We start from the raw sequence: 25,044 nt of genomic DNA, 5'->3' as shown, positions 1-25,044 counted from the left end.
TCCTTCGGGAACTGCAATGACATATATTTTCCTTACATCAACCCTGTAATGTTAGTACTGTTGTTATTTTCATTTTACAGATGATTCGTTTTAAAAAATTTGCCCCTATTCTCACAGCAAGTAAGTAGACAATTCAGGATTTGAACCCAGGCCAACCCCAGCATCTGGACTTCTATTGTTAATACTTGGCTTTACTGCTGTGGTCACATTTTCAGCAGTAATAAGCCATAACTTATTTTAGTGCTTCTTTTTTCTCTAAGGCTGAGCTGCGGAAAGGCTGGTCCTAAACTCTCCTGTAGATAATGTGCAGTTCAAGCATCCTTGCAGTTGCACACTACATTGTCTACTTTATCTAACAAGCCATGGGGAAAATATGCCACAAAAATTAGACTAAGATCAGTTCTTTCCCATGTTCAAATTGCTGTTAGGACAACAGGAAATGAGGCACTCAGTGGATCTTCTTCCTTGTGCATAACAAGGGATCAGTACAGTCGAAATACACTAAATGGTTCCAAAGTCATCCTGCAAAAGAGAATGTAACACCCTAAGGATCAAAAGTTTTGCCAGGGACTGGCTTGGGAATAGGGAAACTGCATTAACATATTCATTCATGTACCGTGGTGGACAGCAGGAGCCACAGAAAACCAGCTACAACAGTGCAAAGGGCGTCACCCAGATGATGCAGGACTGTTACAATTCTGATTAGCTGTTTTCATCCAAAGTTAATGGACTCAAGGGTGTTCAAGAAGTCACCATCATTTTGAAGAATATGAACACTCTGCTCTAATGGATTGAAACTTGAAACCTTAAAGCACCAAATAAACTCTACTATGTTGTTTAAAATAAAATTCAACAACTATATATAGTAAATCATTCATTTTCTTTCCCAATTTATAATTACCTCTCCTAAAAATAAAATTAAGAAAGCTGCTTTTCTAAAGAAAGCATGTTTTGCAATATAATTTCCCCCATTAAATACAGTTAGTTTTTCTTATTTAAACTTTGTGGAAGTTTGATTTTTTTCTAAATAAGAGTTTATGGGACTCACATTCAGAATAACAACCAATTTGGCAGAAATATCTTGTGTTTACAATAAGCAATGGCATGTATTTTTTGCTTTTCTCCATCTGTGATGTGGATAATGGGCCTTCCTTGGCCAACCTAAACATTAAAACACCTTTTATCCCATTACACACACATACATACACACCTCCTAAACTCCTTCCTGCTTTTTTTTTTTTTTCCACTTTGGCATTTATCACTATTAACGTTCTGTATAATTTTTTTCTCTATTTTTTGAAATGGGAGTAGCACTGTGTTGCCCAGGCTGGTCTCAAACTCCTAGGCTCAAATGATCCTCCTGCCTCACCCTCCCGAGTAGTGGGAGTACAGGTACACGTCATTGCGCTCAGCTTTAATTTATTTTTTTATCTTATGTGTTATCCATTTTCCAACTTAGAATGTAAGCTACATGACTGATCACAAATTTATAATGATACTCACTACAAACATGTCTATATTAAGCATTGTGGCAAGGTAACAAGGCAAGAATATAAAATATGCGTTTTTTTCATTTTATCCAAAAAAAAATTTAGTAAGCATAAGACTCTACTTTGCTGTTGATATCCTAAACTGAAGATAGTCCTTGCAGCTGTTGATGTCTTCAGTCTGTATCCAGTACCAGTGGAGTGAGGAAAATGTGCATTTTAATTAATTTATTTCCAAACAAGCTTGGTTTCTTATGATAATTCAGAATTTGTATATTTGTATCCCCCTTTATTCCTAATTCACAAATTCTGTTGCTTTATATCCTATCTCTTTGATCAGCTTTGATGGATTAACTTGAAGAATTTCCAGCATGAGCCATAGCATCTGTATTGAGTAGATTATTAAGTATTTACTAGATAACTACTCATTAATAAAATAAATTCACATTCATTCTAGGCAAGATGAAGAGAATATTAATAATTATTATTAAATAATTTCCGAAGAACCTCTGATCCTTAAAGTAGGTTAATAAGAATTGAGTGAGAATACACAAGCATGGTTATTAATGGCTTAATTATCTGCATTAACCAACTGCAACATTAGGTTATGGTCTTAAATCTTATAATAGAAGTCAGAGATTTTTCTCCATAACTAGGTATAGAGAAGGGTTATCAGGATTTATCTGGAATACTAATTATTATTTATTGATTTGGATCATTCTTACTAATGCTAAGATCCACTAGGTAATGATAGTATAATCTGGATCTTGACCTTTGACAATTATGAAATATTTTTGTGTGTTCTTTGTCTTTATATGTGTTCTAACTAAAATTATTAACCCTGTACACCAATAACATGAAAACAATTCTAGATAGCTTGATGGGGAGATGGAGAGGCAATAATAAAACATTTACAAAGGCTGGTTATTTAGCATCTTTCTTAATGTTTACAGCTAATTTTTGAAAAGCCACCAGACAAACCAAAAGCAAAAAATGGCTATGGCACATTCAGTACTCTGGGCTTTAAAGTTTGGGGACAGTCCTAGTGAAAATCAGGCATAATCCAGCGTATTCTCATTTTGATTCCCTCTTTAGATTTCAGAGAATCAGTGGAGAAATTGAATTCTGCATTTTCACAATAGCTGGATTTGATTTACTGAAAGTTAAACCACATCCTCATCATGATGCATGTTTCATACAAATACACAAACCTTTTGAGAAACTATAATAGCATTCAAGTAAAATTGTATAATATTTTATTTCTCTTGCTGTGCTCTGGTCAAGAATAGATCACAAAGTGAATGTGACTTAGAAAGCGTTGTGCTGATGAGTCCATTCCATCTAATGAAAATGTCATAGAAGTTATAGATGAAAATACATTTTTTCAGGTCAAGTGATCTGTTGAAAAATATGAGCAAGGCCTAAAGCTGAGATCTATCAACAGTTATAATTGCAAATCCTTTTTACTGTGACATCAGATTTCGGGATGTGATAGAGAAAATCTTTATAATTTCTTATGTCTGGGGATTATCTGCTATTGCTAAATTGTCATTATGAGGACTATGACAAAGATAATGAAAGACGAATCTTTAGTGTAATTTTAGCCTTATAAGAGGTGCTTAGAATTTCAGAAGTACTCACTTGCAAGTTGTAAGGCCAAAAGTATCTCAATGTGTTATTTAGCAGTAATTTCCTTCTCTAGCATAACCTGTTTTCATGGTTAATTCATTGGTTTTATAATAATGCAACTTCTGTCTAAACAATAAAATAATACTTTTAAATATATCCAGTATTTATAGATGATATTAAATTCATTTTGAATCAGATGCGTTTGAGAACACTATGCATTTTAGTAGCCCCAGCTGTTACAGAAAGTTGAAATATTCACATTTTTTTGTATCAACAACCACACAAGATGAGCGAGAAATAAGTGGCACTTGTGTTTAATCTCCCTTATCTGCTTATGACTATACTTGAAGATTCAAATACTTTCTTTCTCTGCAAAAGGAAATTTATCCTTTGGCAGTAATTGCTTGGGATTAGTTCTAAGAGTTAACAAGGCTGAGGGGAAAACAAAAGAAGCAAAGTGTGGTTATAAGAAAAATAATATCTAAATGTATTTTAAGCTTGAGATTCTCCTTATTAGCCTTTCATACTTGGGTTTTATTTGAATTGATCCATTTTTATTTTTTTGAAAATTCTAATATTCTAAAAGTTCTAATATTCACATCAAATATTATGGAAATCTGGTTAGGGACACATGACTTCTGGAACCCTACCCTTTCATTAGTCAGGATGAGTCTTTGCTCTAAAAAGAAAAGAGGCCGGGCGTGGTGGCTCATACCTATAATCCCAGAGACTTGGGAGACTGAAGTAGGAGGATTGCTTGAGGTCAGGAGTGCCAGATTAGCCTGGGCAATATAGCAAGATCCTGTCTCAAAAAGAAAAGGAAAGGAAAGGAGAGGAGGGGAGGGGAGGGGAGGGGAGGGGAGGAGGGGAGAGGAAGGAATTCCTTCCTTTTCCTTCCCTTCCCTTTCCCCCCCTTCCTTCCTTCCTTCTTATATCCAGAAAAAAAGAAAGAAGGAAAGAGTTGAGAATGAGGTGGTCAGAAATGTCTCTTTGTGCTATATGGACTGATGCTGCCACCAAAATTATGTCTCCATATATTTTTTTCTCTCTTTTTAAAAATTTTTTTTTCGTTTTTGATTTTTTTTTTTTCCTTTTTTAAAATTTTAATAGATTTAGGGGGTACAAGTTGAATTCTGTTACATGTATATATTGTATAGTATTGAAGTCTGGGCTTTTGGTGTACCCATCACCCACATAGTGTACGTTGTACCCGTAGGTAATTTTTCATCCTTCATCCCCCTCCCAACCTCTCCACTTTTGAGTCTCCAATGTCCATTATACCACTCTGTGTGTCCTTGTGTAGCCATAGTTTAGCTCCCACTTATAAGAGAGAACATGTGGCATTTATTTTTCTGTTCCTGAGTTACTTCATTTAGGGTAATGGCCTCCAGCTCTACCCAAGTTGCTGCAAAAGACATCATTTCATTCTCTGTTATCGCTGAGACATACTCCATGGTGTCTGTGTGTGTGTGTACACACACCACATTTTCTTTATCCACTCATCAGTTGATGGGCTGTCCTCTCTTAATGGCTTATGTTGGCCTATAAAACTTTCTGCTACTTTTCCATAGAATCAATTCCCTGTGGTGTCTGAGAATTACATGGGAGCTGGAGAAGAGAGAAAAGGTCTGCCCTTGATTCTACTTTTGTGCTCCTCAGGCTCTCAGAAAGGAAAGCCAAATGGGGAAGCGGTGAGGAAATCCAAAGGCTTCCCTCTTTCTTAGGCCTCATTTATTGGTAGGAGAAAGTTAATAGAGCAGGAAAAGTAAAACTTCAGAATAGGCTGAATTCTCTGCCCTAACATATTGAGCTATTCCTTCTTCTCCCCTCTTCAAAACTACCCTTCTCCTAGCAATCTCAACTAGGGCTTTAGTTTTTTTAAAAAATCGTAATTTAAAAACAATTTTTACATTAAAATTGTGAATGAATTATGATGCTCCATAACAGTTCCAGAGATATTTGCATGAAAATCCTTGTTAATTCAAAATAATCTCTAATTGAAGAAAATTTAGGCAGTAGATAGGGTATCACTAAATAATATCTTTATTTATTTATTTATTTATTTATTTTTTGAGACAGAGTCTCACTTTGTTGCCTGGGCTAGAGTGAGTACCATGGCATCAGCCTAGCTCACAGCAACCTCAAACTCCTGGGCGCAAGCGATCCTACTGCCTCAGCCTCCCAAGTAGCTGGGACTACAGGCACGCGCCACCATGCCCGGCTAATTTTTTCTATATATATTTTAGTTGTCCATGTAATTTCTTTCTATTTTTAGTAGAGACGGGGTCTCGCTCTTGCTCAGGCTGGTCTCGAACTCCTGACCTCGAGCGATCCACCTGCCTCGGCCTCCCAGAGTGCTAGGATTACAGGCGTGAGCCACCGCGCCCGGCCTTATATCTTGAAGTGGGAACTATGTCACATGGCTTTGTATCCCCAAAGTACCTAACATTGTATTCAGCTACTAGTAGTGATTCTAAAACTGTTTGAATAAAAGAGTATTTGGGATGTGGCTTCTCTGAGTCCCTTCCAAGTAGAAAGGAGACCCAGCCACCCATCTATCTCTGTACCCTGGATTACATTGTCAAATGGACCTCGGTGTACCTTTCTGCCATATTTAGCCTCCCCTTCATTACCCTACAGCAAACTGTAGAAAATTGCCCTGATCCTAGTCCCTTATAACTCTTTTAACTTCTGTCCTATTCTCCTCAGCCTCTACTCTGTCCTATTTTTGTTCTGTTGATGGTTGGGATAGCTCTGCATGAATTTAGCCTCAATAATTGATGATGTTTAAAGATGAGGTTTACTTATGGCCTATGAGCCCCACTTTTTCACATTGTTTGCCTCTTAGAAGCTGGACTGGAATCAAATGTATTGGCACATCTATATAGCTGGACCTTTCACTAAAACCTGGAACTTCACAGTGTTTAGTTATGCTTAGGCTTTACAGGGTGTTGCTTAGCTGCCCCTGAAACAACTTTTGAAAATGCATGTTTGTTGTGCTGGGGAATTTGAAGGGTGTACAAAGGGAATCAAGGCAAGAAATAGTGCTTGTCATTGACTGCTTTGCCTAATTACTGCCCATTCTGGAGAAGATATTGATATAGTACAATATCTGGTACAGATATATTTGTCGGCTAAATAAATATCTAAGAATTTTTCTTTTCATTTTTTTTTTTGTGCATAGTATTTCAGACTCAATATCTAAAACTCAATATTTCAGACTCAATATCTATTATTACATAGTATAGATACTATAATTTTATATTGCTCCAAGTACCCTCAGCATCCTTGCCTAGTATTTAAAAATGTTTTCAAGGAATAGTTACTCTCTATGTGTATATATATTATGAAAGCTACAAAATTAATTAGCATAGCTAAATTTTTCTATTTGAACACTAAATTGAAAAACAGATAGTTTTGGGGTAAATATCAAATTTAGTCACATATAAAAGGGTCCTTGAAATTAGCATAGGTTAATTTACAAAAATTCAATTTCTTGGTTATCAGAACTTACTAACATTAATGTCACTAAAGTTGGTATTCAACCCCCCACTGTTAAATTTGACTGGCTTTAAAAAAAAATCCAATTTCTTTATTAAAGCATCTAGTTCTAAGCATCTATGCAATAAGTTGCATCTTGGCATAAATTGTCACTTTGGCTATTGAGCACATGGTATGGAAAAAAACCACATAGAATGAAATGAAATTCAAGCAGATGATTTTTTTTAAGATCTCTAAAGATACAGCTAGGGGTCTATCACATAGGCAAATGTAATTTAGGCATAAAATAGTAACATGAATTTGAAGAGAGTATATTCCTGAAGTAGAACTTGACCTTAATGCAAGAGTAAAGCACTGACTTGCCTTTTAGAATCTCACCCAGGAACTCTTGGGAAATCCAAGCTTTTTGACATCTCTGGCATTGAATACTCTTTCTGTAGCACAACTGTCAAATTACAGTGTAAGGAAGACCAGTTTAAATGAAAAACTCTTTCTGGCAGCTCTCTGAAAGTCATCTAGTAACTGAGGCTGAGATAAAGCTCAGAGATAAGCTATGAACTAGAAACATCAGCTATTTCTTTCCTTCGGGTGTGAAATTATATGTCTTTTTTTTTTTTTTTTGAGAATCAGGGCTGAAATATATTTTCTAGAAAACATATAAATGAAAGAAAAGCAGTTGCTAGAAGGAATAAGTGCCTGTAGAGCTAAAGCCTGACCGGAGGAATTTAGAAAATCTCTCAGTCTTCTTATGAAGTTTTTAAGCTCAGATTCTTAACATGTAGTGTTTCATATTATTTAGAAAACCTTGCCAATTGCCATTAAATAAATAAATCATACTGAGGTACAATAAAGAACAAAGAGCTCTTTTTAGCCATTGTAGTGACCGTACCTAATGATAAGTTCATAGTAACTGTCTCATGTAGTTTCATTGTCTTAAAATTTTGAAACACTGGCAAGACTGAGTCAATATGAATTTTAAGCCTGTTCAGAAACTATACATTAAATTTCGTAGTGTTTTTTTTTTTTTAATGCTCGCAATTTGTTAGAGTAGAAACATGGGTCTTCTGTCTAGCTCCTCCCAATAAGTGCTGCTGGGAATAGCAACTTAATTGCCCTCGTTCTATTTTAATGGGGTCCTGGCTACCCTGTGACTGACTGTAGACCAGTAAATCACAGAAATTTGTCTAGGAGCTATACAAAATGCTTGCATTATTTATGTACCTTGCATCTTGGGCAGCTTTACCCCTGAGTCTGCCCTAAGGTTAAATTGGCCAGAAGATGGGCTCAGTCCCCAAAACTATATAAGGTAAAGTCTTTCCTAAGCTTAGACCCCTCAAAGGTCTAAAGAATTCTAAGAAACTGAGATAAAGATTAGGGTTGATTATCTCTTTGAAGAGACAATTTACCTCTTTTCATTTGACTACCAAATCCATAGTGTTCCCCAAACCATTTGTATACAAGAATTAACTATCAGAATTGACACTTAAATTTAATTGACTATATGGTATCGGTGAGAGCATAAATTATTGGCACAACTTTTTAAAAATTTTGACAGTGTTTATCAAGCACTTTCATGAAGTGCTTACCCTTTGGTCCAGCAGTTCCTTTTCTGAAAGTTTAGGCTAATAAAATAATCACATGTATAATGATGTTGATGGTCAAAAAATAAACTGGAAAGAACTCAAATATCAAGTGGCTGAACCAATTAAAATAAATCTGTGCAATGAAATTTAATATAGTTCTTAATGTAATCTTTGTACAGAGATTTATTAGCATAGAAAAATGTTCATAATATATTGATGAGTCAAAATATACCTATTACATTTTTCTGTTTTGGGAAAAGAAAAAATACATATGTGTGTGTATACACACATACACATGCATACATATACACTTTAAAAATAGTCTACTCTTACACAAGGCATTCTCATATCTCACATGGATTATTTCAATACCTTCCTAATTGGTCTTCCCTTTTTCACCCCTGCATTTCTGTAGTCTACTGCAATACAGCAGCCAGAATGATCTTGTTAAATTTCAATAAGATCATCTCATTCCTTTACTCAAAATTCCCTAAAGCCTTCCAATCTGTCTTGGAATAAAGACTGTATTTACAGTGGCCTATGAGGCCCTATGTGCTTTTCCTACCACTGTCCCTTTTAAGGAAAACACAGATACTGGCAGTTACTAGAATTCACTACACTTATTGTTTTTCTTTTTTTTTTTTACACAGTGAAAAGGGGGTAGCTACTCTAAGTACTGCTAATTCACATTAATAGTTAAGGATATTTGGAGTGGTAAGAATAGTTTATTAAGCTCTTCTGATGGTTTTTGAAACTTTTCTCTCTTTTTTTTAAACGCCCCTTATAATTATTTTTAGTGTTTGCAAAGCCTGTCTTTTAGTCATTTCTATGTTTGCTGGTACTGTAGACTTTCAAAAGTCCATTTTACAAATATCTCAGTATGCAGACATAAAAAAGAAAAGGATGTTAGATTCTTATAAGGAAAAAACATAAAAGACTTGGCATTACAGTTAAATGAATTTATGTACCTAAAGTACCTCCATGGGCCAAATACTTTGGATGTCTAATCTGTTATCTAGGACCAGATTAGATACTTTAACCCCATGAGGCCCCTAGACAATAACATAACTAACTTCAGTCTTCCTGTGTTCACTCCCCTGTCACGGAGTTGCTTTTAAACTGGGTAAATATGAATCCATGAGAGAGAGGGTCTTGGATGCCTCATTTTAAGAAAATTTATGGTTCAAAACCCAGATTTATAAAGCAGGTAAATTAAAGGATAATTATTCTTTTTCCACAGAAGTAATCACTACAATATTTCCTTAAATAGATTCTTTTTAAGTCTAGGCTATGTGTAAAGTAATATCCAACTGTATTTGATTCTAATGAAAAGAAATTCCCTTACAAACGTAAGAGAATAACATTATCTGTTGACATTTATTGCAAAATAGGTAAATAATATAACTTGTTTCAGCACCTAGAAATGACAGTGTTTCAAGCAGAGCATTGTTTTATCCTAAGAACATTGTTCTCACAGGCAGGGTCATCTGTCTTTTTGTTCTATGCTAGATTCATCAGGAACTCCCTCTTTATCTTTGTATAGGACTAACCCTGTTCATAATTCTGTTTTGTGCGTGGCTCCCTAGGCTTTCCAGTGGTGGAACAGTTAAACACATCGGGCTTCCTTCCTCCTTGGGCTCGTTCCACTAAAGGGAGGAAGGCCGTAGATCCGGACCAAGACAAATTGAAGGGAAAGGACTAGTCTTTGGTGAAATGTCAAAGTAAACTAAATTCACTGCCTTCTAGGAAATTCTTCATCCAACACAATTACTTTTTCCCCTGTGTTGTGCAAAGGGAACATGGGCACACATACCACTGGTACTACACAGTGTAAATGTAATCTAAAATAAGATCTAATGGGGAAACTCCTCTGGCAGAAAAACAACAAATTTACTCAATCCCCATCCTCTTGGCCACTGAGCAGAAAAGTGTGCTTGGTTGGGTCAGACATAGCTGGAGCACATCATGGAAAGCAACCCCCATAACTCTCCCTGTAATTACAAGGACGAGAGCCAGGAAACATCCAGGAGGCTATGTAACAGTGGGAGCTTTCTGGTTGACAAAGTGGTCTTGTTAGAAAGAGGGAGCATAGCTCCACTAGTGGTAGCAGCCTCTTCTTTTTATTCTATTTTATTTTTATTTATTTTAGAGACAGTCTCACTCTGTCACCCATGGTAGAGTGCAGTGGCACTATCGTAGCTCACTGTAACCTCGAACTCCTGGGCTTAAGTGGTCCTCCTGCCTCAGCCTCCCAGGTAGCTAGGACTAGAGACCCACGCCACCACCATGCCTGGCTAATTTTTTTTTTTTTGTAGAGACAGGGTCCAAGCTTGTCCTGAACTTCTATCCTCAAGTGATCCTCTCATCTCAGCCTCCCAAAGGACTGGGATTACAGGTGTGAGCCACCATGCCCAGCCACTTTTGCTCTTATTACTCCATCTGCCTTGAGTTTGTTTCCATCTTATGTTAATATTACTACCCTGCTTTCTTCCTGTTTTAGTTTTCTTGTATTTCCCCTTTTTAAAAAAATTTTCCTATGTTATTTTATTTTAGGTATGTTTGTTATAAATAACATAATTTGATACAATCTGAGGAGCTTAGTTCATTTAACTTTATTATGATTTATTTGGTCTTCCTTCTTTCACCTTATGTTTTTTATGCTTTGTTGCTTTTTTCTTTTAGGTCTTTTCCTATATTCATTGGGTTTTTCTCCCTGATAATTTCAATATGCTGTTAGTGGTAACCTTTGAATTAAATCCATACAAAGATATATACATATATGTATGTGTAATATGCACACAGACGTACATATGTGTATGTATATAGATGTGTATATATAGATCTCTGTGTGTGTGGCCATTTTATCTAGAATGAAGCCATACATAAGTTTTAATGTCTCCTATTGGAAGTTGAGAAATTTATCTTCCTTTTACTTTCTTCTCCCCACTAAGTTTTTGCAACATTAATAATCTGGTATTTTTTCTAAATTACCTTTATTTTTAAATAATTTTATGTTACATATTTTCACTTCCAAGAAGTATTTTTCATATTTCATTACTTTATAACCATTTTGGTGTAATAGCTAACAGTGCATGCTCTAGTAGACTATCTGGATTAGAATCCTAGCTCTATGACCCTGGACGCACTCTGTACCTTAGCTTCCTTTTTTTTTTTTTAAACAGGATGGATATTAATAGTACCAATGTCACATGGTGGTTGGGAGTATTAAATAATTCATATAAAGTGCCTGATACATAATAAGCATTTCATAAATGGCAGATGCTATTAATATTATTTTATTAATTATTGAAGCTCAACTGTTTTACTGATTTTATTATTTACCTAATTTATTGCTCACATCTCAATGTATCTCATCTTCCTGTCTTTATTCCTTTATTTTGATTGGTTTTCTTTGTTGCTGTCTGAAGAATTTCCTCAACCAGAATTGTCGGACTTTTTCTTAAAGGGCCAGATAACAAATATTTCAGGCTTGTAGGCTATAATGTCTCTGTCGCAACTACTAAACTCTGCCTTTGTAGCTCAAAAGCAGCTATGGACAATACATAAACAATTGGCTAGCCAGCAGACTACCTATCATCTTTTACCAACTCTTGCTCTAGACGTTTACCACTGTTTCTTGGAGAATTTTAGTAGGAAAGGTATATGAATTATATAATTGCAAAGTCCTTGCATGTCTGAGAATACTTTCTGTTGCTAATGTAAGTAAATGATGACTTCATTTTTATAGAATTTTAGATTACAGTTGTTTTCCCTCAAGACTCCATAGAACCTGCTCTGTAGTTTTCAAGTGTTATAGAGAATTATGACACAACTTAATATTTTCTTTCTTCTAATAACTAATATATTTTTCTCCTGGATAGTTGAAGATTTTTCTTTATCTTTAGCATTTGACATTTTACCAGGAGAATTTTTTTTTTCCTATTCTATGTTAAAAGAGCAAGGCTAAGAATAACTAGATTAATGTATTTACATATCATGAACCTTAGCTATTTCTGATTGCCCTATCATCTTATTCTCCCACTAAGGAAATTTCTAGATATTATATTCCCAAAGTTATCAATGAACATTTCTTAACGTTTTATCATTTCAAACTGTACATCATGTGGGTAGCTATATATTTTAAATGGCAAGATACTGATGTAGTTTGTTCCCTCTGTGGTATTATACAACTTAATGGGAGTTTACAGCTGCACAACCACAGAAAACATATTTAGGAAATGGTCTAATTACTTCTGTTTGACCATATTAAATCACTAAATGGTAAGAAACTAAAACTTTTGGTATAGTCAAAACATTGTTAGAGTTTTTAATGATAATTCTAACACAACCAGAAGAAAGAACCTTGATTTTAACTTTATTTCATAACACAGTGTCTTCTGTAACTAATTACAGCCCATGTGGTTTTTTGTTTTTAGAGTTAAATTTGATTACATTTTTTTATTTTCCCTGTTCCTTAGAGGTGTCAAACAGCATGCAGAAAGGCTTGGTTGTTAAAAGAAGGAGGCAAGGATTTCTGGATAATATTTTAATATTTAAGAATGATCAACCTATGAATATGGAAAAGTTAATTTAACTTCTCACGCTACCTTATGGGCACAGGTGAAAATGTGAATGTTCCTTTTTTAAGTTTAAACTAGGTGAGGCCCTATATCAAAGCATTTAGTGGCAAAGAACTATCTCAGAAAAAATGTGATGGAACTAAAAGCCAAAATTCCTGAAGCAAACTTGGGGAGCCTAGACCCCCAATGCTTCATTCCTCTCCTCTGTGCCTTCCACAACCTGGTAGGTCACCAAGCTCTCACATCAGAGTGGCTATATGTGAAAGCAAGCAGGCAGTCTGGGGCTGGGGAAACTGAGTTTGATGAACTTTCCTAAATCTGGTTTCTCCTCCAGACAAAGCTGCAGAATCAAGAATTCCGGTAGCAGCAGTTCATGGTGTGGTAGGCCAACTACTGCAGGCCACTGCTGTTCTCACCATCAAAGGCTGCCTCACGGTGTAGAACATGTATGGGTGGAATCTGGTGCCACTGTGCTCTCGGGCAGTAATGGTGCCAGTGATGCGAAGGTTCTGGATGATAGCGGGGTCATCTGGATGCTCATGCTCAAAGCTAAACGAGGCTGAGCTGAGAAGACCAGGTGGAGAGGAGGAAAGCAGAACCAGTGCAGACTAGAATAGAGGGAGCACACACCATTGGCAAAATCCTACTCTAAGCATGAAGGTCGGAGGTTGCGGGGAGTACCTTTCTGATTCCTCAAGCAAAGCTGTAAGAAAAGTGACATCTCCTTGCTCTACTTCCTTGTCTGCTATGTCAGTCTGGATCTCTGGGCAGGAGTTCAGCATGGAGATTTGCAGTCCCGTCTCTGTTTCTGTCCCTGGTCTCACCTCAGCCTCTGCTCCTTCAATTCCTTCACCATCTTTAGGCTCTAAAGCCTGAAAACCCCCTAGAGCATACAAGACATCTTGGATCCTGTCAGAGAGGAAGTTGCCTGAAGTTATGAGCATGTTGGTTGCTTTGCCCAGTTCAGATAGTGGAAACTTCAGCTCTGAATCCTCACATAAGAACAGGGGCCATCAAGTATCTGGCTATAGGAAATGAGATGAGTCATTTCCTACTTTCCATTCTTCGGGCATCCCATCCAAATCCCTGTATAGCTTCAGGCATTCTTCAACTTCAGTGGGGGAGAGGCCAGCGGCCTGCAGTCCCTTCTGGCCCACTGCACTTAGGAGCACTGAGGCTGCTGTTGGAAAAGAGGTGCTCACTTCTGGCTGACATTCTACCTCAGCAGTCAGTAACAGATGTGAGCACTGAGGGCTGTTCCAGGGCACTGGCTGGGCAGAGTGGTTTAACCCTTTCTGCCAGATCATTTCTGGCCTTAGAAAAGATACTGATGAGTACAAAGTGGATGCAGTCAGGATCTGACAGTTTACAGATCAGTGGTAAGGTTGCATTGCAAATAATGAGTTCAGCCACTACATGGCATCCAGTCTGAGTCTCCAAGGGAGGCTTGGGCACTAGCCCTTGAAGCAACACATCCACAAAAGGTGACCTCAGCACTGGGGCTGTACACAGCAGTAAGTGGGGCAATAGCCTAGCAATAAGCCTCCCAGGGCTTGGAGGGCTCAATTGTACCACTCTGCTCTCCTGCAGTGGCCTCCTTTTCCTGAATATAGCTCTGCAAGTGACAACCATAGAATCAGAACTCTCTGGGCAAGAGCACAACTGTCCACCGTGCTCATCCTCCAAAGCTCCTGGACCAACCCTTTCATCACCACCTCCATCTCTTCCTCAAAGGCTGGCTCCTGACTCACTAAGTGATATTAGGATAACACAAAGTCCCAAAGAATCAGGATAACCAAAGTGTGGTTGCTCTTCTGTTCTAGCTGCCTTTTTGCCTCAGGACTTAGAAAGCAGGTGGCCATTGGGATGAAACATTCTAGGTACAGTTGACCTGAAGCCCCTCACAGTGGCATTGGACCCCAGCCATCCTCCCAGCATCACTAGCAATGTAGACCCAAGGCATGGAAGCCACACATTTACCAGAAGGGGGATGACCAGGAGCCAGGCAAGCAAGATCCCCCACCCGCACCCCAACTCTCAGCTTCTGGCTATAGCTAGACCATGCTGAGTTCCCCTGGGATGAGGGTACTTTCTCTGTCTTCATGGCTGAGAGGATCAGGTGGCTCCCTCAGATGACTGCCTTGTTTTTTACTTCAGAATTAGGGACAAGGGCATGAACCGTATCCTGGATACAAGGAAATCTGTTGTGCTGTTCAAGGAACCGGCAGGGATCTGGGCCTTTGAAGTCATATGGGCACTGCGGAGTGACAGCAGCAGCTCTGCTTCTCCCCCTCACTACCGCCAACAGAGCCAGCTAGCCCCTTTCAGCTTAGATACTGCTTTTGTGCAAAACTGCAGCCTTCATAATGCCCCAGACGAAGAGCCATGTTGCAGGCTCAGGGAGGCCGGTGCTGGCTAGGGCTGGGTCACATGTCACTGGTGGGGGGGGGACATGCCCAGGCTGAGACGTGACCTAAAGTAGACTCATTAGAATCCTCTTTGCTGGCCTCAGCCTATAGCCACCGCAGGCTCTTACTACCTGGGCAGGTGTACTCTTGAAGCTCAGGTTCTGTCTGGGCTGTCAGCTGACTCCCATGTGGATTTATTTTTTTATTTTATTTTTATTTTTATTTTTTTTGCCATTCCAGATCCTGCAATTTCAGGAGTGTTTGCCTAATTCCAGGACAGTGCCATAGTTACTCTCATTGACTCATCTCCATTGACTTTAAGTTTCAAGATTAATAGTGGTTATGATGGAGCATGAATGGGAAATTAAATTTAAAAAAAAGATTAATGGTGGATATTTCAGCTAATAGATAATTCTGCAAAACAAAAATGAGGCCAAGCCTGACTATGGGACTTGTGAGTTGTAGCAGAAAGTGTACCAGTTAAATTTATTAACTGCTGGTTATTCACAGTATGCCTTGCCTCACATAAATTTGCCTTTATCCACAGTTAACTGCATATAAAAAGTAAATATAAAATATATAGCTTTATAAAAAGGAATATTTCTTGGCTTTGTGCATATCTTTTAAATCATTCTGTTAGCTATAGTGTTAACATGGCACTTATCGTGAAACTATTAAAAAATACTGAAAAGGCTGAGATTATCAGAGTATCAGTAAAATAGTTACTACCAGAAAGGAAATCAGATTTCAACAAGCCAGCTAGGTCAATGGAAAGAAAATTGGTCAGCTATTGCTTAAGTGTATTTAAAATAATAGTGCAACAATAATATGATAACAATAATAGTTAGAATAATATATAGATAATTAATATAATAATAATATTACATAATATTCTTATGATATTTTCATTTTATTCTGAAGCTAAATCATCCCAAGAAAATGCTATACTACAGCTAAAACGCATCATACCATGGGAACTTTTTCCCCCCCACACTGTAGGAAGGGCAGAAAGATTTCCTTCAGACTATATGCAGCCATCATACCTTGAAGCATTTGGAAGAATTAAGGGAGGGGTGTTTTTTGAAATATAATCTTATGGAATTTTATCCCTCAATCTCCAACCCTAATGTTATGTAGAAAGCAAGATACTAGGACCTTATAATAATGCTAATCCATTAGTCTGCAGAGAAGCAGTCCTGTTGTTTCTAGAAAAGACGTCACGTCCAAAATTAACTATATTTAGGATACTGCATTTAGGGAAGTACCATTAAAGTGTCCTAGAGGAGGGCTATTCTGATGTTGAAGTTCTGAAAGCAGCTTCTGAGAAACCTTAGTAGAGACATGATAATAGTGTATTTATTCAAAGGGCCGTAATATAGGTGAGGAAACAGGTATATTTTTTATTCTTTTAAAAAATTAAACTATGACAGTTTGTAGGAGCTACACAGAGTAGATTTGGGCTCTGAATGAGAAAAAAAAAAATCTCAGTTAATATGGTCAGCAATGCTTAGGCCTCAGAAATGGTGACGTCTCTCTCAGAAATAACCAGACAGAGGCTATGTGATCATCCTTACAAATTCAGTAGAAAGGTCATCATTGAGTAGAGCCTCATATTCTAAAGTTTTTCCTAACTCAGATTTCTCTAATATTGCATATTAATTACCTCATTTATCCTACAGCATCATTTTTAAACAGGAATGGTATAGGTAGAAATTCTTTTGTGGTAGAATCAAACCAACAGAAAATAACAGACTTGTTTAGAATCTAACCTATTCATTTTTTCATCATTCTGTCAGTACTACCAAAAAAGGAATTTAAGGCAGCAAATGATTCATGTTGTTAGAAGAGCCAGAATTAGAGCCCTAGTCTTGTGCATTTTCTATTAAAGAACAGTCAGTGAAACAGCCATGAAAGTCTCAAGACAGCTAGTGTTGTTGCTATCTGATTATTTGACTGACTACACATAGAGAAAGATGCTTTTTTTTCTTACTAAAGCAAAGTAGAAAAAATAATGTGCTTCAGGGAACAGCCTAGAGTTGTTAATGTTATTATCATTATTGTTAATGACAGAATAATATTATAAACATGGATTCTTAGCCAGGACAGACCTAATGTAGCTCCATATCCTAGTAGCAAAGATTGTTACGCAAATTCAAGTAAAAGATATGTAGTAATTAACCTTGCATAGAATCTTATTGTTTTAATTAGTTCCAACATTTGTTAATATCATTTTGGAAATCACTGTATAGAAAAAACTTATGCTATTTTCGGCAGGGGAGGGAAAGCCTCACTGTTCACTTCCAAGTAGCCTAGGTTTTAAAAGAATTCCTCTCTCAGAACCTTTCTGTGGAAACAGGTTGTGAGTTAGCATAAACACAAGATACCATAAAGTTTTCCAAAACAGCTAGATTTAAAAATTACCCTGAAGGCTGTTTACAAGAGAATGGCTTGACATCGTATTCTGTGTAGCATGTTTCACTGAAGCAAGCTGAATTTGGGCTTGTTTGTCTCATATGCTTTGACGTGATTGCAGATGAAGACTGAACAGGCTGAGAGCTCCTCCTGGGAATACCTTCCCTGATAGGCTGGTGAGGCCCAAATGAGGATGTGCAAGGCTGCTGCCCAACTTGCTTGAGCAGTAACCAGAGCACGGGAGCACAGCCTCTAAAGTGTTAGCCTATATACTTCAATAAGCATTATGAGTAGCTCCACATAAAGCAAGTTCTCCGTTTGAAAGTAACTAAATTGGATAAAAAGACAAGAAACCTTAAGCAGTACAGGATGTACTTTGGTAAAATGAATTTAACCTTAGTTGTAGGAGGAAATATTAACTATGATTTGCTGGAATAACTCAGTCAGTCATTTAAATGATCCAGGTACATGCCTTCATGAAACTCACTGGACAGTAAGAATAAAAGATTATTATAAAGCTAAAATTTTAAGCACTCCATGTAACCTATATAATCAGTGGAGGTAGGGAATGGAAATCCTGCTTTAATTCATGGGAGCACAGTGACTTGGCTCTCACCAATTTTTTTTCTATTTCTATTAATTTGGACTATATTCCTCCTGATGCCACTTTCTCTGTCACTGCTTTCTTTCTCTTTCCTTACACCTTAAATATTGGTTTCCACCTGCATTCTCCTCTTTGCTCACCCTTCTCATTCCTCAGTTCTCCCTGGGCAACTTCATTTCTGGCTCTTTGCAGCTAACCACATATATGCCAGTAACTCCCAGCTTTAACCTCTCTCTTTTAAACTTTAGACCTGTGTTTCCAACTATCTCTTGAACATCTCCATCTGAATAAGCTATGGACTCCTTGAACTTAGCAGATCCCATCTGAACTCATTTTATTTCTCAAACCTGTTACATCTGTTTTATCTGTTGGTTAATGACATGGAAGCTACCCAGTAGTCTAAGCCAGTTATGCTGTCATCCCTTTTCAATCTCAACCCATCACAACTAACTAATCATTAAGTTATATAATTTCCACGTTCTTAAAGTATTTCAGATTTGTTCCCTCTTCTCCATTACCACTGCCGTCACCTCAATTCACATTTTCAGCATTTACAAGAGTTTCTGTGATCTTCTCTGAAGCTGACTCTTCTTTTCCAACTCATCCTTCACATAGTAGCCAGAGAAGTCCTTTATATAAATGCCTGATTATGTCACTCTCCTGCTCAGAACCTTCAGTGGCTTCATAGTGTCTGCCATTTTTACAATCTCAAGTATCTACGAGGATTAGGCAAATAACATACATGAGTGAAGTAGACCAAGTATGAGACGGTAAGGAAGAATAGGAGAGTGCATTTCTGTCTAAAGAGATTTATATTCAGAGTTTTTTAAAAAACATGTGACAGGTTGGGCATAATGACTCATGCCTGCAATCCTAGCTACTCGGGAGACTGAGGCAGGAGGATAACTTGAGCCCAGGAGCTCGAGGTTTCAGTGAGCTATAATGACTCCACTGCACTCTAGCCAGGGCAACAGAGTAAGACCCTGTCAAAAAAAAACAAAAAGACATATGACAAATCTATCTGAGAATTTAATGTTGCCTGTGGGTCTGCATTTAGTACTGAGCATAATACATGCAATGTTTCTTTGATATTGGATATCTCCTTGAGATGAGCAATGTGGAACTCTCAGCTATTGCAGAGACTGACACAACCAGTGAGTCATTTTTGTTCTGTTTCAAGGTCAAAACGTGTCAGCAGGAAGAGTATGTGTTTATTATTATAAGTACCTCTGTATTCATATTGGAGGCTGTGGAACATAATGAAAAGTTTGTAGGCTTTGGAATCAGTGTTGGCCTAAGTTCAGCTTCCAGTTCTGCCACATATTAGTTGTGTGCTTTTGAGCTAGTCATTTAATTGCTTTGAGCCCCAATTTCCTTCCCTGTTTATAAAAACTTTCAGGATTGAAAGTACAAAAATCAAATAATAAACAGCTTGAAATTATCTAGCTCAATGCTTAGCACATAGTAACTCCTTAGTAAAAGACAACAATCAGGCAAGTTAGGGAAAATTTGAGAAGTAGCAATAAATATACAAAAATCTAACTCCTCCAGCTGCATCCTTCTCAGCAATTGTAGTTGTGGCCTAAGGAGCAAACCTTTTGGAAGCCAATATCAAATGAGGCAGACGACTGTAGCTGACAGGCACGTGATTCACCCAGGCAACTAAAAACTAGGAATTTACCAGCCTAGCTGCCTAGCTATCTGAAAATGGAATTTAAGTCCAGAAGGTGTTGCTATTGATAAATTCATGAGCAAGATGGGAATATGAACTCTCTATAATTACACATAATGTACAAAATTCATTTTTACTTTTTTAATCCATATATAATCTTTACTTTTTTAGTAAAAATGATATTAACTGGAATTTTAATTCAATGTTACTAGGATATATAGGATATTTATTTTGGTCTATTCTCTAGATCTATATAAATTTGAAGCACCAAAGGAAGGAGGTAAACAACTTAGTTTTCTTTACCAGAACATTTAGCATGGTAAAAGAGGGCTGTTAAGTTTGTATTTTATTCCCATGCACAAAGTATATTAATTATATTTTGATTGATCTGGGAACATCAAAGAAGCTTTGATGAGCTTTCATCATTCATTTAAGGGGAAGAAAATATACCATCTTGTCAAGCTTTGCATTTTTTCATTTTGTTTTTTAAACTTAAGCTTAATTTTAACATTTAAGTATACTCTACTCAGTAATTTGTGTATGCAGCTGACATGACTGAAATAGAAGGCTGGATAGCTGACAGTATGCTTGTCTACCTTACCACAGAGCCTTAGTGATAATGAGTAAACTAATATAAGAAAACAGCTTGAAATTATCCTTGTTGGCAGAATGACATGCACAGAACTCCTAATTGTATTTGCAATGGAAAGAACAAGTAGAAAGCTAGCTTGTTGTAAGGGCAAGACAAAGCCTTAGAGTTTCAACTTCTTACTTTGCAGCAATATGTCTCACTCTAGACAGACTTTCTTGCCCAGATAAATAATACTATATTTAAGAAACAGAGCAACAACATTAATAGTGTATGGCTAAGAGGATGTTGTCTAAGAAAGCAAAGCTGAAGTATTTAAGAAAAAGAGTGTTAAAATACAAAGAGAGACAAGTGCTATCTTTACTAGCCATAGTAAAATTATCTTTTGGTTTTACGTATTTCTAAAAGGTTGACCTGAATAAATATGGTATTATTTTGTGACTTTGATATTGCATTTTGGTGTTTAACCATTTGTTTTTCTTTAAAATAGATTTATTTTTGGTCAATGCCATCTAACTATTTTTCTTTTTCCTCCCTCCTTTTTTCCTCCTCTCCCTTTCCACTTGCAGCTCCTCAGAGAAATTTTGAAATTGCCTTCAAGATGTTTGACCTGAATGGAGATGGAGAAGTAGACATGGAGGAGTTTGAACAGGCAAGTTGTCCAGAAGAGTTCCTTTAAATACATTAATATTTAAAACACATTTTCACGTGCCTTGGAGTTACCTTAGCCTTAGTCATATACTTGGTGAGAGGCTATTCCAATTTTTGAAGTACCTAATATGTCATTTCTCAGAATTATCTTTTGAACAGGTAAGTTGTACTTGTTTGCTTTTCACTCTAAATGTAAGGAATTATTTGAGCATGTGATTAAGGACAAGATTACTCTGATTCTCCAACATGAATTAGACTATAATGCCTCTAGCTGGGAGACTAAATTATGACTATTTAATCATATATTCATTCAACATTTATCAGAAAACTCCAATGTGCCAGGCAGTTGCAGAATATAGGGATGAACTACATATATTCTTAAAGGATTTCTATATGAGAAGGAAAAATGGTACCATGCCTTTGACTGTAGTACGTTCCCGCCATGAATGTTTACAGTTTCTTCTGAATCCTGGGAAGAAATTACATTTCCATAGAGTTTTGGCCATTGGGAAGCCGTGGTGTCGCTCCAGATACAGTTATCATGATTGCCACAAGTGGTTTCAAAACAGAAAAAAATGTTATGTGTAGAATAAAGCATTTTTTTGTATTCTCTGTTCACCTAAGGCCATGACAAAATGTTTTTTAGTATGAAAGTATGAGAAGTGATAAGTATCAGTTGTGAGAAAGTAGAGAAGGATTGAGAGTTTATTTCAAAAATATTTTATATTTCTCTTGATTTTCTTCACAGCATATAGCACATAGAAAATATTCAACATGACTAGCTGAATTGATATGTTTTGAGTGAATCTTGTGTGATGCCTTTAACAAAAGTTTTCTAAGTAAAAATATGTGAATATTTTAAGAAAATATTTCCCAACTGAGAAACAGTCTCTCTCTTTCTCTTTCTCTCTTTCTCTCCCTCTCACACACATAAACATGTAAAACCTAGTGATACATAGTTTTTTAAAAAAGTGTTTAATGAAAGAACACTTGTAGCTATTAAGAGTTTACATATAAGTGGGGCAGTATTTGGACTGTGCTATTATATTATTTTTTTTTATTTCAGCATCTTATGGGGGTACATAAGTTTAGGTTACGTATATTGCCCTTGTCCCCCTACCCTCCCCCCAAGTCAGAGCTTCAGGCATGTCCATCCCCTAGACAGTGCATATATTATTAATCATTAATGAAGATGCTATAGCATTAGTTAATTTTCCCTAAATACATTCCTTTTTCTCAATCACTTACACCCACACTCTCCACACCACTTTTGCTGCTAACATACACATTTTCCAAGGAAGAAAGACTTTAAAATGCTTTCATATGAAGGATATAAGTTGCAATATTTATAGCCACATGCAAGATTTAAATCATGGCAGGTCCTGACACTGATGCTCAATACATGCTCACTGGTATTAGAAAATTCTTCATTTCTCACATTCTGGCAGCTGAAATGAATTATGCATTGCCTTCAAATAAAGAAGCATTGTTCTTATTATCCTATATTTCAATTTAAAGTCTAAAAATCTTAAATAATTTTAAAATGCATTGTATACTTGTCTTTAAAGTCTCCGCATGCTTGAGAAACAAATGTCAACTAGTGTTATTTTATAAGATAAAACATGACCCCAGAAAAAAATCATAGCTACAACATTTATAATATTAACCTAGAGGTATACAGAGCCTTTGAGATAATGTACTCTAACCCTGCATTTTTTCAGTGAGAAAACTAAGGCCCAAAGAGGTTAATTGACCAGCCTACATTCTGCTTTTACCACAGAATAGTGAAATCAGACCCTATGTCTCCTGATTCCCCATCTAATGTCCTTCCATTGTACTATTCTATTTGTTACAGAGCCAGCGACTTTTGTTCTTCTTCATAACATGTACTGTTTGACCTATAGATTACGTGGTTTAGGAATAACTGAACAGTCATGTACCTGATAGTGCATTCTTATTGGGATATTACCTACGGTAGATTATGTGTTGCAAAGTCTTCATCTCTTTTCATCTTTGAGACTTCAAAACCTACATTCTTTCCTCTATACTTCACTGCTTCCTATAGAACTTTTTGCTATTAGACTATCCCCAAATGACAGATTATTGTTATCTAGATACAAATTGGGGTCCACCAGTAGATTTGAGGCCAAGCTAGGTGTAATTCTTTTTTGTATTCCTTAGCAGCTGGCACATAGTTGGCGGTCACTATATGTTTGTCAAATGCACTTTTTTAAAGGATAAACTTTATAAATTGTATCTTGAATTACAAACAACTTTGAAATGTCTATTTCATTGTTCTCTTTTAGTTACACATAATATAAATTTTTATGGGGAGAAAAATTCTTGGCATTCTAACACTATAGTGTGTCATTAGTCTTTATGAAAGTAATCTCAGCTTCTCGTAGGTCTAAAAATAGTGATGGATTTATGTTTAAAACAACATATTATGATTAAGTGGCTAATCAATATGGTAAAAACAGCTATGATTTGTTGAATGTTGTTTCTATGGAAAACCTTTAGGAACATTTATATTAATTATTTTTCCTCCTCACAACAAAACTGTAAACAGGAGAAATATTGTCCCCATTTCACATGAAGAAGCTGAGACTCAGAGGAGTTAAGTAACTTACTCTAGAAGACATAGCTAGTTAGTTGTGGATTTGAACAGCTCTTTCATGAATTCAAAGCTTTAGTTCTTTTTTTTAATTTTTTTTTATTTCAGCCTGTTACAGAAGTACAAATGTTTAGATGACATATATTGCCTTTGCCCCACCCAGTCAGAGCTTCAAGCGTATCCATCCCCCAGAGAGTGCATATTGCACCCATTAGGTGTGACTGTACCCATCCCCTCCTCGCCCCTCCCACCTGCCCGACACCCAGTGAATGTTATTACTACATATGCACTTAAGTGTTGGTCAGTTAAGTCAGTTAATACCAATTTGACGGGGAGTACATATGGTGCTTGTTTTTCCATTCTTGTGATACTTCACTTAGTAGAATGGGCTCTACCTTTATCCAAGATAATACAAGAAGTGCTAGATCACCATTGTTTTTTGTTGCTGAGTAGAACTCCATGGTATACATATACCACATTTTATTAATCCACTCATGTATTGATGGACACTTGAGTTGTTTCTACATCTTTGCAATTTGTGAATTGTGCTGCTATAAACATTTAAGTGCAGATGTCTTTTTTATAGAATGTCTTTTTTTCCTTTGGGTAGACGCCCAGTAATGGGATTGCTGGGTCAAATGGTAGTTCTACTTGTACCTGTTTGAAGTATCTCCATATTACTTTCCACAGTGGTTGTACTAGTTTGCAGTCCCACCAGCAGTGTATGAGTGTTCCCATTTCTCCACATCCACACCAACATTTATTGTTTTGGGATTTTTTGATAAAGGCCATTCTCACTGGAGATAAGTGATACCTCATTGCAGTTTTGATTTGCATTTCCCTGATGATTAGAGATGTTGAGCATCTTTGTCATTAGTCTATCTTCTTTTGAAAAGTTACTGTTCATGTCATTTGCCCACTTTTTGATAGGGTTGTTTGATTTTTTCTTGCTGATTTTCCTAAGTTCTAAATAGAATCTAGTTATCAGCCCTTTATTGGATGTGTAGCATGCAAGTATTTTCTCCCATTCTGTAGGTTGTCTGTTTGCTCTCATGATAGTTTCCTTGGCTATGCAGAAGCTTTTTAATTTGATCAGGTCCCATTTATTTATTTTTGTTGTTGTTGTGATTGCCTTTGGGGTCTTCTTCATAAATTCTTTCCCTAGGCCAATGTCTATAAGAGCTTTTCCAACATTTTCTTCTAGAATTCTTATAGTTTCATGTCTTAGGTTTAAGTCTGTTATTCACCGTGATTTGATTTTTGTGAGAGGTGAAAGGTGTGGGTCCTGTTTCAGTCTTCTACATGTGGCTCTCC

At 36.7% G+C, this 25,044-nt stretch overlaps 1 protein-coding gene and 1 pseudogene across 3 annotated transcripts in view; one reads left to right on the top strand and one right to left on the bottom strand.

Annotated features, from left to right (window-relative positions):
- MICU1 (mitochondrial calcium uptake 1) overlaps positions 1 to 25,044 on the top strand; it is a 195,981-nt gene that overhangs the window by 98,483 nt on the left and 72,454 nt on the right. For 2 of the 3 annotated variants that reach the window (XM_069460023.1, XM_069460024.1), the window contains one exon: positions 21,035 to 21,117. In XM_069460023.1, coding sequence (XP_069316124.1) covers positions 21,035 to 21,117 — 83 coding nt within the window. Of the gene's footprint in view, positions 1 to 20,750; positions 20,817 to 21,034; positions 21,118 to 25,044 lie in introns of those variants that run through there. The other variant, XM_069460025.1, reaches the window with a different exon arrangement.
- On the bottom strand, positions 13,034 to 14,799 carry LOC138376533 (sorting nexin-19 pseudogene; annotated as a pseudogene).

The sequence above is a fragment of the Eulemur rufifrons genome, chromosome 28 (genome assembly GCF_041146395.1).
Source record: "Eulemur rufifrons isolate Redbay chromosome 28, OSU_ERuf_1, whole genome shotgun sequence".
Lineage (NCBI taxonomy): Eukaryota > Metazoa > Chordata > Mammalia > Primates > Lemuridae > Eulemur > Eulemur rufifrons.
This window is presented reverse-complemented; position numbering and strand designations above follow the sequence as displayed.